Raw genomic sequence first — 17390 nt, forward strand, 5'->3', positions numbered from 1 at the left:
CCGCCGCTTGGTGAAGCAGATATAACCCGAAAACAAGCATTAAGCGTCGTCCTCTCCACAGACCACCTCTATTATTCCTATCCCCGCCAGCCGGCAAGCAGCATTCCAGAGACTGTCATCGAGTGAAAGTGGGTTCAAGTCGCGTTTGAACCACTCCCTTGGCGCAAACGACTCTTTCTTTGGTTTTTTTTTTTTTGCTTTCTGCCGCACGTACTTTTCGCACGGCGCAGGGGGGATGGCTTCGCATTACAGCAATTCATACTACGCACCGGCCAGCAATGAGCAGCCGCGGCGACAAGAGCGCACGCGCTCGAGCAACGGAACTGTCAGTACCACAGTGAGCTCGTCCTCTGGACGGGAGTCTGCAGCAACCCACATGACGGACGTGCCAGCCTACTCGAAGAAGATTGTTGTGGTCGGCGATGGCGGTTGTGGCAAGACGTGCTTGCTTATCAGCTACAGCCAAGGTTATTTCCCAGAGGTGAGACGAAAGCGCCTGCGTCATTTTTTGTTTTGTTTCTGCATCAGGCCACTGACAACAATATTGATAGAAATATGTCCCAACCGTTTTCGAAAACTACATCACCTACCCCACACATAGTCCTACTGGAAAGACTGTTGAGCTGGCATTGTGGGATACCGCCGGTCAAGAAGAATACGACCGTCTTCGCCCTCTTTCTTATCCTGAGACGGACTTGATTTTCGTCTGCTTCGCGATTGACTGCCCAAATTCACTGGACAATGTTCTGGACAAGGTATTTTACTGCGGTTTCGACCAACCGTAACATGATATTGTTGATGCTGACAATGCCTAGTGGTACCCCGAAGTCCTTCACTTCTGCCCGTACACGCCGCTCATTCTGGTCGGCCTCAAGTCAGATTTGCGCTACAAAAAGTCTTGCATTGACATGCTCAAAACCCAGGGCCTGACACCAGTCACCACGGAACAGGGACTGGCCGTTTCCGAGAAGATGGGCGCTCAGTACATGGAGTGCAGCAGTAAAGAAATGCTAGGAGTCGACGAGATCTTTGAGCGCGCCATTCTAACAGTTGTTGCCAATGACAGGCGGAACTATGACGCCATGGGATCCGGCTCTGGTAATGAAAAGATGTTGCCGATTCCCGGAATGAAGCCACCCAAAAAGAAGAAGAGACGATGCCAGATTCTTTAATTGCCCCTTGACGATAACCATTTCCGACCCCCAACGAGCGCGATCAATCATATAGGACTGGCCTGTCGCATACAGAATTGTAATGACCATCGCATGAGATCTCGACGCTTTAACACTTGTTTTTTCCTTTTCCTTTTTTTTTACGATTGCACTTATTACGAACAACATGGACACACTCTGCCTCGGGGGTAGAAGAAATAGCATGGTCGAAGGCAGGGCAGGTATCCTGGGCTTGAATTATGCTTATGCTCTCCCGAGGTTTTGGTACATAGTACGTCGGCTTAGGCATGAAGCTGAACCCGAGTGGAACGGAGGATATGACGGACGGAATGTAGGAGACTGCGGGAGTCGTGGGAATGAGCATGATAAGGTCAAGTCTGGTTGTTCTTATACGGATTGGGTTGCGAATTTTGTTACATGGTATATTTGCATTTTTGTTGCTCTCGTTTTCATTTGTACGATGGCCTGTTGAGTAACTTGAGTGTAAGTTGGGTAGGGAATTATAAAATGACGTGCAATTCTTCGTATCGTCGTGTGTGATTGTCCCAACGTATGAGGCCTGCTCATGCGCGTTCCAACCTGTAATTTATATCGTAATACATGCTCTTTTTTAGATTGGTATCATTCACGCCCTTCGTCACCAGGTGGCTCTGTCTTTTCGCCCTGGTGTTTCGCTTCATCCTTTGCCATGACGTTTTCGAATTGTGACCAGAGTGCTTCGACGGAGGAGAATTCATTGCCGACCTATCTTGTTAGACTGGGCGTTACGTCTTAGCTTAGAGAGAGGCGGGGGCCTACCTCTATGACAGATTCAAGAGATCGGTTTAGTTTATTGATGTTGGCGAGGACGTGTTCAAAACTCTGGGCAGTTCGTTAGCTTTGCCTTTATTGCCAGGCTTGCAGTTTGGAGCTGGAGAAGGGGGGGTGCAACGAACCAGCGCGATGTCGCTGAGGAGTGCTTCGCGCTGCTGGTCAAAGTAGGATTTTTCGCGGACGGGGTCCGTTTCCGAGGTGCGTTGGCGCTTAGCCATGTCGTCTCGTCCAGGGCGCGGCCTGATGTGCAAAAGTCGTTGCGGATAAGGTGCGTCGCGGACTCGCGGTTGCGATGTAGAAACGCGTACTGGGGTGGTGGGGTTGTGACATGACAGCAAGTTGTGGGGCAAGCCAGTGGTCTCCGGTCCTTGCTTGCAGCGCTAGGTAACCCCGTAGAAATATGTAATGTAGTCATGGAAACATCCATTAGACAACGATGGATTAAGCGGTCTCATCTTAGAGCCGGATAGATGCGTCTATATACAGGTACACGAAACCCACTCGTACACTCAACGATTTTTTCTTGTCCAAGTCGCATCGTAATCATCTTTGACTTCCAAAACCCGCCATGCAGAAACAAAAAATCCTGAAAATACAAGTAATAGAAATTTCTTGTTCTACCATCATAAGAGGAGCATTATACATCTTGACCCAACGCCGGCCCTTTGAAGATTCATAGTTTTTGGTTGATTTTCACCCATAGTAGTACAATGACATGCGTTTTATCCACAGCCGCACGCTTTTAATATTTTATAATGAGGTGGTGTCCATGCTGTTTTGAGAGGACGGAGAAGTAGTATGTTGGTGAGTTAGAAGAGTGGAGGAGTATATGTTGTTCTGTTGATGAATGAGGGTGATGGGTTTAAGCGTTCTTGACGACGCCGACCTTGGCGGCGCGCAAAACACGGCCATTGAGCTTGAAGCCCTTCTGCTGGACGTGAAAAACGTGATTGTTGTCCTTGTCGGGTTGGGGCGCCATAAAGGTGGCCTCATGCTCGTTGGGGTTGAATTTTTCGCCTTCCGGGTTTAGCCGCTCCAGGCCGTGCTTGGCAAGAGTCTGCATCAGGATGTCCTCGGTCATCTTGAGGCCGTCGTACAAGTTGACAAGGTCCTGAGAAGCTTCGTCCTTGACGACAAGCTTCTCGGAGGGAACCATGGTCAGGGCGCGGTCCAGATTGTCGACGCTCTCGACGAGATCCTTTGCGAACTTTTGGATCGCGAATTCTCGGGCCGTCTTGACCTCACGCTGAGTGCGGTCTTGCAGATTGCGGAAGTCGGCAACGGTGCGCATGCATTTATCCTATCAAAATTGTGAGATATTATCCAGAAGGAAGTGTAGCCGGTGAATTTGTGGCTGGGCCATAGATTTTACCTTCCAGTCACGAGCTTCGGCGTCCTTTGCTTCGAGAGACTTCTTCAGCTCAGCGACAGCATCCGTCTCACCAGCCTCCTCTTTGGCCTCAGATTTCTCAGCTTTCTCTCCCTCTGCAGGTGCCTCCTTAGCATCGCTATACCACCGAGCCACGGCTGGCTGGGCCGCTCTTGATGACCACGCAGCAGGTGCTCTCTGGAATTGAGTTCGCAGCAGAGGCTGGCTGGCTGCCAGGCGAGGAGCAGAGCGCAAAGCTCGGGAGGAGGTAGAGAAAGCCTGGCGCAACATTGTGGGAGGAAATATGGCGGAGATGCGGAGGGGCGGAGGGTTCAGCTGTGAATGTGCAGTTAATTGAGGGTATCGCGTGAGCTGGGAAATGTCTACACGGCTGCTCTGAAATTTCAAGGCCGGATAACGGAGGCAAAGGAGGCGGCGGATCAACCCCGGGCCGTCTGCCAGTCTGCCGTGGAAGGTACCAGCTTCAAACCCGGAGCTGGTTGGTGGGTGCAGCCGCCCGACCAGGCAAGGGGGCTGTTGGCTGGGGCCTGCGACACGCGCTCTGTGGCAACCTGAAAGAAGAATGGAACTCCAATCAGAGCTCCGTCCAATTCGATATCCAGCATTGCACCTCATCATCATCCACATACCGCTCACGCAACCTCTCTTCTGTCAACAACCCGACCGTCTCCGTCTCTAACGAGCATTTTTGACCGTTTTCGCTCTCGTAAAACCCGATTCCCCGTTAGAAGACGCTCCTTCGCCGCTCCACCTCCAGAATGGCGGCCGCCGATTCAAGCCGGCTCCAAGAAGCCCAGAAGCTTGCCAAGACGGACCCGCGAAAGTCTGAAGCCATTTACAAGGAAATCACCTCCAAAGCACCTGCTGCCACGTCGGATGCGGCCACTCGCGAGTATGAGTCGGCGCTCATCAGTCTGGGAGAACTGTATCGGGACGAGAAGTCAGTGGCCATTGGATGACTGCACGCACGAGGGGACAAAGCTGTGCTGCAACATGAATATTTCAAGTCGCCGCTAACCCATACTCGCAGGAAGACACAGGAGTTGGTAGATCTCGTTCGAGAGAGCCGTTCAGTATTTTCTTCCTTTGCCAAGGCAAAATCATCAAAGCTGGGTAGGTGACTGCTAGCTCTCTGGGTAACAGAACCACTCCCATCTAACCATCCTTTTCTAGTGCGGCAACTGCTCGACCTCTTCAAGGAGATCCCTAACAGCACCGACATTGAAGTACACATCACAAAGGACTGCATTGAATGGGCCACCGCCGAGCGCCGCGCATTCCAGCGCCAGGACCTCGAAGTACGCCTTGTTGCGCTCTACATGACCAAGCAGTCGTACTACGATGCACTTACCCTCATCAACAGCCTCCTGCGTGAGCTGAAGCGCCTCGACGACAAACTCCGCCTGGTGGAAGTCCAGCTTCTCGAATCAAGAGTCTATCACGCCCTTGGAAACATCCCCAAGGCCCGTGCGGCCCTCACCACGGCGCGAACAAGCGCGGCGAGTGTCTACACTCCGCCCCTGCTGCAGGCCAACCTAGACATGCAGAGCGGCATGCTCCACGCCGAGGACAAGGACTTTAACACGGCATTTTCCTACTTTATCGAGGCACTTGACGGCTACGACAGTCTAGACGAGAGCGCCAAGGCCCAAGCCGCTCTGCAGTACATGCTCCTTTGCAAGATCATGCTCAATCTCGCCGACGACGTGAACCAGCTCATGTCCTCCAAGCAAGCAGTCAAGTATGCCGGCAAGAATCTCGAAGCCATGAAGGCCATTGCCAGAGCACACTCGAACCGCTCCCTGGAGGAGTACGAACGTGCCCTCTCCGCTTACCGGTACGAACTCGGCAGCGACGCCTTTATCCGCAACCATCTCCGCCGATTGTATGACGCCATGTTGGAGCAGAATCTCATCAAGGTCATTGAGCCATTTTCCCGCGTCGAAATCGACCATATTGCCAAGATGGTCGGCCTCGACACCCAGCAGGTCGAGCGAAAACTGTCGCAGATGATCTTGGACAAGGTCATCATCGGTGTGCTGGACCAAGGAGCAGGCTGTCTCATCATCTATGACGAGACGCAACGCGACGAATCGTACGACGCAGCACTGGCAACAATCGACAAGTTGAGCAACGTGGTGGATGTGCTGTATACAAACCAAGCTTCCATGCTAGAGTAAACACAAGGGTGCAATGGTGTCTTGTATTGTAATATGTCACGGTAGATGAGGCGTTCAAGAAGGCTTGACCCTGTTATCAGGGGAAAAGTGATGCAAGCATATTCCCGTCCAAAGACGACTGACTGTCCTGTTACCCAAGTGCAATGACTTGCTCTGTATTCTAATCCCGTCTTAGCGGATCGTACTAGGTAGGTATCTTGTGGGCAAAAGAGAGAGAAAAAACCCAATTCTCAACCATATGAAGTGGTATCTGTAAACAAAGTGCATTCCGCCAGCGCCGTGCCCCCCGAATTCCTCGTATCCAAGACTCACAAGGTAAAAAATGCTTTAAAAAAATGAGAAACATTCATCATCATAATCATTAGTGAAACATGACTCTCCGGTCTCTTGCTTCCATGCGTCTCGCCTCGCCTAGAATAAGTGCAAACAGTCTCTTGGCCAAGATGTCTGCGTCCCAACCCCCCACCTCTGCCTTGAACGCATCCACGACATCTAAATGCCACCTGTCGAGGGTCATCGCCTCGCCGTGGCTCTTAACCGTTTTCCCGAGATAGTTGTCCGCTCCACGGGTGTAATTTACAGGAAATGGCGATGACCGACGATACTGCAACAGTTGGTCCAGCAGGAGCCAGTGCCGGCGGGACCAGGTTGTTTGGGACAAGGGTTCAGGGGGAGGAGGCTTGGTGAGAGGCGGTGCGTCGTCCATGGAGATATCGTCCATGGAGGCGTTTTCCTTGTCGACTTGGACAATGGACTGAGGGGGTGGAGGAGCAAAGAAGTCCTGGGAGAGGATGGAGTTGGATTGTGCTGAGCGGTTATCCAGGCGGGCTTTCGCTTGCTCGGCTGGTGAGAGGACGGAGCTGGTGAATTCGACCACACGGCCCGGTGTACGGGGCTTGAGGGGAGACCGGAGACTGGACTTTGTCGGAGACGCGTTCTTGGGTGGCAAGGGACGGAGAAGAGGGCGCTGGAAGTCGGAAGAGGCTTCACTTGCGTTGGACGTTTGTTGTGTCCATCTGTGGATGTCTGCGTGGGAGAGCTGCATCCTGGGAGGGGTGACGGCCGCAGTGGAATTGGAAGAGGAATGGAAGAACGAGTTGCTTGCTTGTCCCGGTCGAGGGGTAAAGTTTTGCTTCTGGGCGATGGTGGGCATTGGGACTTGCTCTGGCGTCGTAGGAGAGGATGGCCTTTCAGCGTCGGCCTTCGGCTGCTGCTGCTGCTGCTGCTGCTCAGGAGATTCTTCCTGCAGTTCAAGCGGGGACGACGGCTGTTTGCGCCGCGCTGGCGAGAATATACTGCTTCTGTTGCTACTGCCGGGCCGGAAATCCTTTTGAGGAATTTGCGGAAACATGGAGCTTGTGGGGACAACAGGAGGAGCCTGTCCGGCCATCGACATGGGAGGATTTGCTGGTTGAACCGTCGATTGCGTTCTTGCTGGCATGAGCTTTTGAGCCAGCATGCCCGGGATTGCTGCTGGAGACGAGAAAAACGAAGAAAGATCGAACTTGCTAGCCTTGGCGGCTGATTCGGAAGCGTTGGCCGCTCTCTTGGCTTCAGCCTCTTCCTTCTGGCTTTGAGCAAGACGAGAGTATTCATCTGGAGAGCTGGACTGGGGAGGTTGATCAGGGATGGCACTCGGCTCCTCTGTGAGATGAGATAGATCTGGCACTGCCTGTGAAATCATCCTTGAGATTGCTGGTCGATGAACACTCCTCTTCGTCCAAGGACTTGGAATAGCTCCCCGGCGATTGCTGCTTGTTGGAACACGCTTGCCAAAGGGCCGTTGCCTAACAGAGCGAGGCGTTTCTCGCTGTGCCTCCAGTTCCCAAATATCAGTCTCATCATCTGACGCATCCTGCTCTGCCTCTGGCTCCTCGACCACTGGCGTGGATTCTCGAGGCGGCTCAGCCACGGTAGCTTGAACCAGAGGAGCATCAACCTGCCCAGCGGAACGAGGTTCCTCGATCTTGGCGCTCAATTCTGGCAATCTAGCAGCCTCTCGCAGAGAATTATCTCCCCGCAAACTTGGGCTAATCGGCCCCTCTCTCTCAACCCAGCTCATAACCCCATCGCTTGGGGGTGTAATACGCATCGAGCTTGCCGATGAATGTCTCGATGGCGACCCATCTGATCTGTTCCGTTCCACGGATGGTTCTTTGCTGCGTCGAACCGGACTTAGAAAACTAGGATATCTTGCGCTTCTCAATGCAGAATCAGAAGTCTCCTGTTGTGCTTGGTTGTCTATTTCGATTCTAGTTGGGACCGCGCTACGGCCCTGCAAGGGACTTCCACTCATTCGACGACTCGTCTGACTGTCTCTTGAACCACTCCACGAATCCTTACTGCCAGAACTCCTGAATGGGCTTCCGAGTTGCTTCTCACGCCCTTCAGGAGATGGGGGATCTGAGGTGATGCTCTGGAGTACCCGCCCCGCTCGTATAATTGTAGAGAGATGGGGCCGTACCATTTTGTCCGACGAAGTCTCGTGCTGCAGTGATGCAGGCTCTTGAACCGGTGACGAGATTTGCTGCGGAGGAGTCGCATCCACGGAACGTCGAGTACTTTCATCCAGTGATGGCTCTTGTTGAGCCTCTGGGACGAAGAGTTCGCCCTCTGGGTTTTTCTCGTACACAGGCACCTCATCCTCCATTTGTTGATCCTCTTCCATTTCTTGATCCTCTTCCTCTTCAGGCATCTCTTCCTCTTCAGGCATCTCTTCCTCTTCAGGCATCTCTTCCTCTTCAGACACCTCTTCCACTTCGGGAACCTCTTCCTCCCCAAGGTCTTCAATTTCCTGGGGTTGCTCAACGGTGGCGCGAAGAGTCTCTCTGAAATGGCCAGGTGATATAGACGAAGATCGAAGACTAGACGGGGGCCGTGAGCCCCGGGCTGATTTTCCTGCAACATCATCTGCTGTCTGAAGCTCAGCCTGTGGCGGCGTATCATCAGGAGTCGGTAAGCGCGAAGGGCTAGACTGAAGCGCCGCGCTGGCAATTGCGGCGGCAACCAAAGCAGGCTCGTCCACAACTTCATAGTCTTCATCTTCATTTACCTCATCAGCCATCTCTTCATCAGCGTCCTCTTGATCCTCCTCATCCAACTGAGATGAAGCAACCATGTCTTCCGTGCGGTCTAGTTCCTCGTCCTCGTCAGCATCAGCCGTCTGATCCATAACTGCCGACCCCTGCTCTGTTTCCAGTTCAGCTAGCTCAGCGTCATCCAGCTCATCCTCGTCATATTCATACTCTCCGTCCCGCCGTTCATTCGTATTTGCTTTCAAAGGCAGGGCTTGAACCTGCTCTGGCACAGACTCGGGATGTAACTTTAACTTCTCATCCAGAACTAGATCGTACTCTCCCACTTCTTCTTCGCTCTCACTTTCTTGCAACATGTCTTGCCTCGATGTCACTTCTTCGTCATGATCGTGGTCTAGTTCAACCCCGATTTCTTCTGTTTGATCGTCTTCTCCAAATTCTTCGACACCTTCGCCTTCGGGTTCATCCACTTCCTGCGACTCGTCTACTTGCTGTTCCATGATCTGCTGAGGAGGCTCGAAGCTTCGAATATGTTCTTCTCCCTGCCCTATAGCCGCTTCTGTCATTTTGACAGGCTCATCGACTTGTTGCTGGTCTTCATCAGGCGCTACCGCATCGTCATCCTCGTCCACCATTCGTACTTGATCTATTTCATCTTCCAAATCGTCGTAGGAAACACTTGCTTGTGGCCGTCGCGGAGTAGCAGCCGTGAGCACAGCTTCTGGGATCTCAGAAAAGGAATCCTCATATGACTTAGAGACCTCTTCCTCTAGACGGTCCGCACTTCGCAGTCGACGATCAGACCATGGTGATGAGAGAAGCTTATCAGTCTGCTTGGTTTGTGCAGGAGACTCTGCAGTTTGCAATGCGTTCTGTTTCAAAACCCGATGCCGAAGCGGTGACGAATTAGTAGACTTTCGAGGACTGCGTGACCATCTTGGGCTTGGCCTGTTCGGCGACGGCGATTGAAGGATTGGGGTTGCGCTTCTCTCTGGTACCTCCTCGCCAACCAGCTCCCTCTCAACTAGCGGCTCCTCCATTGCCAATTCCTCCCCTGGCTGTGGCTCAGCTGGCTCAATAGTATCTACCACATCATTATCTTCTTCGGGATCGTCACGATCAGCCTGTCGGAGGGATTCCAAGGTGTTGTTGATGATGAGATTGGTCTCATCGCCTAGCTCCTCGTGCACAACCGGATGCACAGAGCTGTTAAACTCGGCTTGCAAGGAGGGTATTGAGTCCATGAATATCATGCTGAAGTCCTCGCCTTGCGCAATAGTGTCATAACCAGCCGGAGCGGCAGTTGCGGCGGGGTCTTCATCCTCAAGCGGCTCATCAATCGAAGATCGATCACTGGCGGCTGCTCCCGCATCTGCGTATCCATAGTCACCGTAATAGCCCTCTTGAGAAGTCTCAAACCGATCCAGTTGTGGTTCTGTATAGGTAGTCAGCGGGAAGCGAGGCGACGACTCGGGTATCACATCTTTTCGTGTTCGGGCTGAAGCGCGTTGAGTGGCCTCATTCGAAGCGCTTCCTATCCAAATGTCTGAATCGGGCTCAGCAACAGCTGGCGCAAAGTTGGGTGACGGGGATGATGGCACAGCAGGGGCCGGAGGAGGAGCAGGCGCAGGATCCGGCGCGTTGAGAGATCCATCATCCGTCGACTCCGAAGGTGCCCTCACGAGGTCCACCTCGTCTTCGCTCGTAACGGGTGGCAGCTGCGTTGTGTCAAGATTGATGTCCCCAACTTCATCGGCAAGTTCCAGCAGTTCATCCGGTGCTAGTGCCTGACGCCTCCGCCTCCCCCTCCTTGCTGTAGAAGGCCGTGGTGTGATATCTGTTCCAAGTTCGCTCGAAGGAGCCGGCCTCGAAGTCTTGCGCGGGCGCAAATTGCGTCGTCGCGGTGTTGGTGTGGTCTGCACGTTGGCCTCTTCACTAGCCTCTGAAGACGGCTCCTCGCCATCTGTGCTGGCTAATGTTCGCAGGCGCCTAGGTGTTCTCCTCACAGGAGTACCTGCGCGCCTTTTCGTGCCCGCGCTGGGCATTGGGGTTCCATTCGATTTTCGTTGCCGGCCTCGTGCTTTCGGGGTTGTCGCGTCATCGCCGTCTTCTTCTATTGACTCCCGCAGAGGAACAGTTGTTGTGGTGGTTCGTCCTCTTAGCCGCCGCGCAGGTGTTGACAACGTGGAAATAGGCGATTGAAACAACTTGCGCTTGGCATTGCTCCCAATACTGATATCCTCTTGCTGTCCATCCGTCTCAACCGTGACAAGCAGCCGCTGTGGCGACATCCGATCGCCAACTTGCAATTCAAACATTTGTTTTCTAGGCGAACTGCCGAGAGCTAGGAACCTTTGCGACGACTGACTTCGCGTGACACGGCGAGCCACGGAGGAGGGGGGTACTGAGGCGAGCTCTGCCATCGTCGAATCGTTGAGAGGATCCGGCGATGACATGATGTGGCGCTCAGCCTTTGCAACGAATTCTTGACCGCTCAGCCGGAGCGACAATGCTGCTTTTGTGTGTATGATTCAAATTCTGGGTTCACTGGTTGGTGTCGGCTCTCAACCGTGGGTGCTGAAGGGCTGCGCATGGAATGCAAGCCCACCGCTTCATGGACGATTAACGTGGAGCGTGCCCAAGTCGTGGATGGGCATGTCTTGACTCGCTGCGTGAATGGCGGTGGTCTTGCCAATTTTGTTTACTTCATTCCCTGTCGGGACTAGCGGCAGCCAGGGTCCCGTCCTGTCACTGTGACCGCGCAATTATGGTTCTTCCGGAGACCTCTGTCACAGGCAAAGGCGTCTGGTACGCCCACTCTGGTCACATGCATCAAAACCCCAGTGCAGCGACCACAGGCACCGGCTGACGGCGTGCTGTGCAGACTACGGGACGCTACGGAAGCATGACTTCATTTCGGCCCTCCGCAAAGCGACGGTGGGTCCTGGGGTTGCTCCTGCCTCGCTCGATGTGCAATGCACTCTTGCCCTTCGGCATCAGCCTACCAGAGAGTACCTCGGCTCGTTACTACCAGCAGCCGTTGCATGGCGTCGCTTCGCTTTCAGATCTTTTTTGACTTAAACTCCCTGCTGGCCTTCAGAGACGTTTTAGGATTTTTTAAAGCCAATTTCTTGTAATATAATATCTGGACTCGTTCCTTTTGTTCCTCCAACCCCCGGCCCCCCAGAATAATAAAATGGCTGCCAAAGCCCCGGTCCCTCAGAATGACAACGTCGCTCACGCCCTCGCTGGCGCCGGCGGCGGCATCCTGTCCATGGTGTTGACGTATGAGAATCACACATTTACCAATTGAATGCGCGCGGGAATGCTTACCTGACTTTTGCGACCTACAGCTATCCTCTCATTACCCTCTCCACCCGCGCTCAGGTCGAGTCCAAAAAGGCCGAGAGCAAGTTCATCGACGCCGTCCAGAAGATTGTCGCGCGCGAGGGGATTCCCGGACTGTATGCGGGCATCAATTCGGCGCTCTTTGGCATCAGCGTCACCAACTTTGTCTACTACTACTGGTATGAGTGGACCCGGGCCTTCTTCGAGAAGGCCGCCGCCACGGCTGGCCGCGCCAGCAAGAAGCTCACCACTGTTGAGTCCATGATTGCCGGCGCCATCGCCGGCTCTGCCACCGTCATCATCACCAACCCCATCTGGGTTGTCAACACTCGCGTCACCACGCGCCAGCAGAACTCCGAGGCCGACCTGGAGTCTGGCAAGCCTGCCAGGAAGCCCACAACCTTGGGCACGCTGATGGCCCTCCTTAAGAACGAGGGTCCCCAGGCTCTCTTCTCCGGCGTCCTGCCGGCGTTGGTCCTGGTCATCAACCCCATTCTTCAGTATACGCTCTTCGAGCAGATGAAGAACTATGTCGAAAAGAGAAGAAAGGTCACGCCCACAGTGGCCTTCTTCCTCGGTGCCCTTGGCAAGCTCTTCGCCACGTCGGTGACGTACCCCTACATTACTGTCAAGAGCCAGATGCACGTTGCTGGTAGCCATAGCAATAAGAAGGAGGGCATGACCGAAGCTCTGCGCAGAGTGATCCGGGAGGAGGGATACGCCGGTCTGTACAAGGGTATGTGGTTTCCCGCTTCTTCTACTTCATCTGGTATGAGCGCAACAGCTAACGTGGTGACTCAGGCATTGGTCCCAAGGTCACCCAGAGTGTCTTGACTGCCGCTCTCTTGTTCGCCTTCAAGGATGCGCTGTATGAGCAGACTGTTCGCCTTCGTCAAAGCCGCAAGGCTTAAATCACTTCTTAGACTGCCGATGCTAGTCAATGCGAAAGTGGAGCCAAAAGGAACGGCTCTCTGTCAGAGAGCGCATTACAAGTCAGCCTCCTGTGAAGTGTGTTTTACTTGTTCACAAGAGGAATAAACTCAAGCAAGAAAAGTCGGTCGCCAGCTGTGGCACCTTTGTGCCTTGATGCGTGACGAGGAGATGTTGGAAACAAACAAGGGTGAATTAAAAAAAAAAAAAAAAGGAAAAGAACAGACAAAGAAATACCATCATGAGGGGAGAAAGGAAGAGATGAACATACGAGAGCTTGATACCAGAAAAATATCTGTACCACCAGGATTGTAGTAGACGGATCCATTATCAATTTACTTCATTAAAAACTCATCTTAGCCCAATTCATCGCTTAGTTACCCATCTCCATTGTCACAACTGGAACGATCCTCGGTACAATCCACCACTCGTGATACGCCTTATCTGGAGTCGGTACCGTCGCCGTGACATGCAGCACATCACCCGTGCCATTTTCGCCAACTGTACGCCGCAACGCCTTTTGCAGACTGGAAATTGCAACTCCCGCAGCTATACACGCCTTCAGTGCGCCTTTCACCGAGGTAGTCCATGCTTCGTGTGATCCTACAGAAAAACTATCCTCTGCCGAGTACTTGCTAAGTGTTTCAAAGCCTCTCTTTGCACCTGTCGCTGCGCGTTCGGCGTATTCGAGAAGTTCTTCTGTGCTAGTATCCGGCTGCTTTGTGCCGAGAGTAAATTCTTCAAAGCTGGGGAGAGAGGGCAAGCCGATGGAAGCGAATGGTCGCATGCGGAGATCGTAGCGTAGCTGGTCGTTGCTGTATGGGCGTGGGGGCGGTTTGACGATTGCGTAGCGGTTCAGGACAGTGTATATGCAGCTGAGGGCATCGGAGAGCTCCCAGGTCACTGCTGCTTGCAGCAAAGAAAGTCTCATGTACGCAAGAGATCGTTGAAGCTGGGCCTCTTGGCTCGGGTCGATGGTGTGTAAGGATCGAACCGTAGTAGCCTGACGCACAACGAATGTCTTGATTCTTTCGGTGTGTTGGAGGCGGGATTTTGCCAGGTAGTTCAAGTACCAGTACATTCCAGCCAGCTCATCTGCCTGATAGACCTCAAGCTCGAAGCCTAGCTGGACAATGGCCTCCATTTGTTGCAGCTTATATAGATACGTCCACGATGACAAAGGTAGGGAGTAAGTTTCAACAGGGCTGAGGCCCAACGTAGATCGCTGCAGCAGTGGCGGCTCTTTAGTCTTGATCTGCAGGATTTGGTCAATGTCCTCAGCGTCGACTTGCAGATTCTCCCAGTCTCGAATCAAGTGGCACAGAGTTCGACGGACGCGACATCTGTTTTGGCAGGCGGTTCTGAAAATGTCGAGGAATGGTTGCGCGGCTTTTTGACGGAAGAGCTCCATTTGTTGGGACATGACGAAACGAGGATCATGGACGGCTTCGATCTCGTCATTATCCCTGTCAAGGAACGTGTTTGCGGGGAGGGTGATAATGGAGAGGTCGTCGTCGAGGAGTTGGCGAATGCTCATAGAGCCCAGAATCTCCATAGCGTTGAAGAGGAATGTTTGTAGAAGGGTTCGCACGTAAACCATTGGTTGAGGTTTCTTTGATTGAAAGGTATACACGAAGTTCTAACAATGTTAGATGTGTCTTGTAGTGAGAGAGGGGAATAATGTCTTACCTGAAGGCATTGCGAATTAGTATATTCTAGGACACCAATGACATCGAGGCCGTCCTTAAGCAATCGCGATAGATGGTTAAACGCATCATCAAACTTGAGCTGAACAATTGGTCGCGGCGGCATAGTACTAGCCAATTTCCTCTGTAGTTTGGTGCTGAAAGCGTCCTCGACCGACTTAGTCAAGGAATGTGTCGAAGATATCCGAGGCAAGATAGCAATCGCCTCCTCCCATGGCAACCTCGCCTTGGGAAGATTCTTCAAATACTGCGGCGATTCTGTAGCATCCAAAAAGATGTAACGCAGGTCCAAGCGACTCGTGAGTGCTTCAGAAACGCCGTCAGGTATCGAGCCCTTCAGAGATTCAACGGTCTCCCTTGCTGCTTTCAGTACATCTTTGACGTCTTGTGTGGGAAATTCAGTTAACAAAGTACGATTGTATGTATTAGGTACAAAGTCTTCCTCCTAGAGCTGTATTCAGTAGAAAGATCAAGTTGTAGTGAAGGGGGCAGCATACCTCGTAGAAGTGCTCAGACTTGATGCGTTCATTAACATGTCCACATGCTTTAAGCATTCCTAGGCAATAAGCCCGGAGAATATCAAGCATAGGCTCTTGATTCACATTCTGATGTCCATTCCTAATGAATTTTGCCTGTCGGATACTGCCAGGTGCAGGCATCAAAAGCGCGTCCACGTAAACACTGGTAAATATTGTTTGCGACAAGGGGTATCCCAAATGCCAGGACATCTTTGCAACGATCATTATATCAGTCCGTATTCACATATTTACACCAACTTTCTCGTCGGTCCACTCACCTCATGGCACAACAGTTGATCCATTATACCAAGCACCTCCTCCGGAAGCAACGGTCGTGACACGTCATAGAGCACCTCAAATTCCTCCCCCGGCTGGACACATCCGCTGTCCATTTTAGGATCCATAATCTACCACAACCGTTAGTGAGATATCAATCGAATACGAGGTAACATAAATACCAACTTCCAGGGCGGCGACGGAGTCAAAAAGTGTGAAGAAGCCATCCTTGACTAGCTCGCCGGGTTCCAGCGCTACAACACATTCAGTCGCTGCACGATATTCTCCCACAAGGCCAGATACATACTTCTGACCGCTGCCGCAAAATTATCTGAAATGTCAGTGGCAATGATGCCCGCGGTCCTTAAGTTGGGTGGCGGCATGGGCGGCTCAGGACCGTGGCCGCCTAATGATAGTTGGGAGAGTTCTGCACGTGCCATTAGCAAAGACTACAGGTCATGGGATATGACAAAAAAAATTAAAATGTACCGTCTGCGGCGCCGATTCCATGATCGGCCATCTCGAAGACACTACAGCCAAAATGGCGGCATAGCTTAATAGCCTGGGATGTTGGTGTAGATATACAAATGTCGAGTTGTTGAGACGTCGTGGCTAGCTGGCACAAGGTCTGAGCCTCTGAGGTTCTCAAGTGGATGGGGCGAGGGGCTCCAGTGCGTGCGTGCGTGCGTGACACTAACCTTGGGAAAGAACCATCTGGCAATAAAGCACCATGACATCGCTCTTTTTTTTTACCCCCAGCACAGTTCAATTGCAGTACGTTATAATTTAGCAGTCGTGTTTTGACAACAGATTACTTCACTGATTGACCACAGGTTGGGCGTCTTGTCGCCGGTCCCATGCATACGGTTCGACAAAAACGCGCAAAATGCAAGTGATGCATACGAAATGTTCGCCATGTTGGATTGAAGTAGTCTAGCAATCGGTATGATACAGCGGCACTATTGCTTTTTGCAAGGAGCTCCAAGCACATCTTCGTGCCTCTCCAACAACTCCTGGGCCCCTATTCACCACTCTCGTCTGCGTCTTGCTCCGTCACAAGCCCGGTGCCCTTCTTCCATCTCGTCGGTATGCAGAAAATTAGGACGAAGCGCTCTCGGCCATGGCAGCAGCGTTGGCGGCTCCGAGGTCCTTGGCGTCACCCTGCTTGCCGTTCTGTTGCGGTAATTATCGGTTAGCTTCCCTCCAATTACCGCTTGCTCAAATTCGAAGTTCAGCAAACACATACCGACCACTTGGCAAAACGCAGGTCCATCTCGCCGCGACGCTCAGCGGCAATTCTCTGATCCTCCTTGAGGCTGCGGCGAACGGCGCGGGCCGCAATGGCCAGGTAGCGGTTGTAGCTATTGAGGTCGTTATGTTAGCATCTTCGGTTCTCCGGCAGTAGCGCGCGTAAACATGGTGGCAGTCGCAATCGGTGCATCGGTGTGTGTGTCGGCAAGAAAGAGGGTCAATGGACATACGTCAAACCAGCGGCTTTCCACGCAGCAGTCATTTTGGCGGTATTGGAGAGGTGAGGTTATCGGGTATGTGATCAATGATGAGTGACTGGCAGCCGAATGTTTGCTCGAATTGATCGGGAGCATCCGGCCTGAGGCACCAAGTGAGTCGGGTCACGTGAAAATTGTTTGTTTGAGCTTAAGCCTACAGCCAGGCCAGCCCGTTGCCATCCACTTTTGCTTGTCCCCACTCTCTGACTTTTAACGCCTAACGCCTAAAACCTTCCGAAGCCATGTTGCAATCCATCCAATACGGAGTTGTATATCAACACAGGGGACAGGGTAACACATGATTCACGCTAAAAAAGAGAAAAACCTTGTCGGTGCGAGTTGTATCGTAGTACAGCATACAATGTACATACATAGGGTCGAAACCAACACCAATGGCGGCAGTCGGACACTAGTCAGTGATGGGGCAGCAAATAAGCATCAACTTCAAATTTCTCTAGTAACAGAGGACCGTGCTAAATGCATTCTGGCTTGTCCTTTGCCCATATAAGACTCT

The 17390-nt window shown here is 52.5% G+C and overlaps 8 protein-coding genes across 8 annotated transcripts; 3 read left to right on the forward strand and 5 right to left on the reverse strand.

Moving 5' to 3' along the window:
• Window positions 1–235: 235 nt before the first annotated feature.
• On the forward strand, window positions 236–1172 carry rhoC (GTP-binding protein rhoC; the record flags this gene model as incomplete). The annotated part of the gene is made up of 3 exons (XM_014689562.1): window positions 236–481; window positions 552–755; window positions 816–1172. The coding sequence occupies 3 exons, from the start codon at window positions 236–238 to the stop codon at window positions 1170–1172; spliced, it is 807 nt and encodes a 268-aa protein (XP_014545048.1).
• Window positions 1173–1793: 621 nt separating this feature from the next.
• Window positions 1794–2203, reverse strand: DAD1 (DASH complex subunit DAD1; the record flags this gene model as incomplete). Its single annotated transcript, XM_014689563.1, has 3 exons — window positions 1794–1916; window positions 1971–2033; window positions 2108–2203. The coding sequence occupies 3 exons, from the start codon at window positions 2201–2203 to the stop codon at window positions 1794–1796; spliced, it is 282 nt and encodes a 93-aa protein (XP_014545049.1).
• Window positions 2204–2847: 644 nt separating this feature from the next.
• grpe lies at window positions 2848–3645 on the reverse strand (the record flags this gene model as incomplete). Its single annotated transcript, XM_014689564.1, has 2 exons — window positions 2848–3285; window positions 3358–3645. The coding sequence occupies 2 exons, from the start codon at window positions 3643–3645 to the stop codon at window positions 2848–2850; spliced, it is 726 nt and encodes a 241-aa protein (XP_014545050.1).
• A 488-nt stretch (window positions 3646–4133) lies between these two features.
• G6M90_00g049420 (uncharacterized protein) lies at window positions 4134–5555 on the forward strand (the record flags this gene model as incomplete). The annotated part of the gene is made up of 3 exons (XM_014689565.1): window positions 4134–4315; window positions 4406–4488; window positions 4549–5555. The coding sequence occupies 3 exons, from the start codon at window positions 4134–4136 to the stop codon at window positions 5553–5555; spliced, it is 1272 nt and encodes a 423-aa protein (XP_014545051.1).
• A 361-nt stretch (window positions 5556–5916) lies between these two features.
• Window positions 5917–11046, reverse strand: G6M90_00g049430 (uncharacterized protein; the record flags this gene model as incomplete). The annotated part of the gene is made up of 1 exon (XM_014689566.1): window positions 5917–11046. The coding sequence occupies one exon, from the start codon at window positions 11044–11046 to the stop codon at window positions 5917–5919; it is 5130 nt and encodes a 1709-aa protein (XP_014545052.1).
• Window positions 11047–11786: 740 nt separating this feature from the next.
• PMP47B (Peroxisomal membrane protein PMP47B) lies at window positions 11787–12849 on the forward strand (the record flags this gene model as incomplete). The annotated part of the gene is made up of 3 exons (XM_014689567.1): window positions 11787–11875; window positions 11944–12674; window positions 12740–12849. The coding sequence occupies 3 exons, from the start codon at window positions 11787–11789 to the stop codon at window positions 12847–12849; spliced, it is 930 nt and encodes a 309-aa protein (XP_014545053.1).
• Window positions 12850–13241: 392 nt separating this feature from the next.
• naa35 (N-alpha-acetyltransferase 35, NatC auxiliary subunit) lies at window positions 13242–15888 on the reverse strand (the record flags this gene model as incomplete). The annotated part of the gene is made up of 7 exons (XM_014689568.1): window positions 13242–14507; window positions 14558–15019; window positions 15072–15302; window positions 15371–15499; window positions 15555–15622; window positions 15676–15795; window positions 15858–15888. 7 exons carry the CDS (start codon window positions 15886–15888, stop codon window positions 13242–13244), a joined length of 2307 nt encoding a protein of 768 aa, XP_014545054.1.
• Window positions 15889–16466: 578 nt separating this feature from the next.
• Window positions 16467–16881, reverse strand: ATP15 (ATP synthase subunit epsilon; the record flags this gene model as incomplete). The annotated part of the gene is made up of 3 exons (XM_014689569.1): window positions 16467–16541; window positions 16615–16729; window positions 16850–16881. The coding sequence occupies 3 exons, from the start codon at window positions 16879–16881 to the stop codon at window positions 16467–16469; spliced, it is 222 nt and encodes a 73-aa protein (XP_014545055.1).
• Window positions 16882–17390: the final 509 nt, after the last annotated feature.

This window comes from Metarhizium brunneum, chromosome 2, assembly GCF_013426205.1.
Source record: "Metarhizium brunneum chromosome 2, complete sequence".
NCBI classification, from domain to species: Eukaryota; Fungi; Ascomycota; class Sordariomycetes; order Hypocreales; family Clavicipitaceae; genus Metarhizium; species Metarhizium brunneum.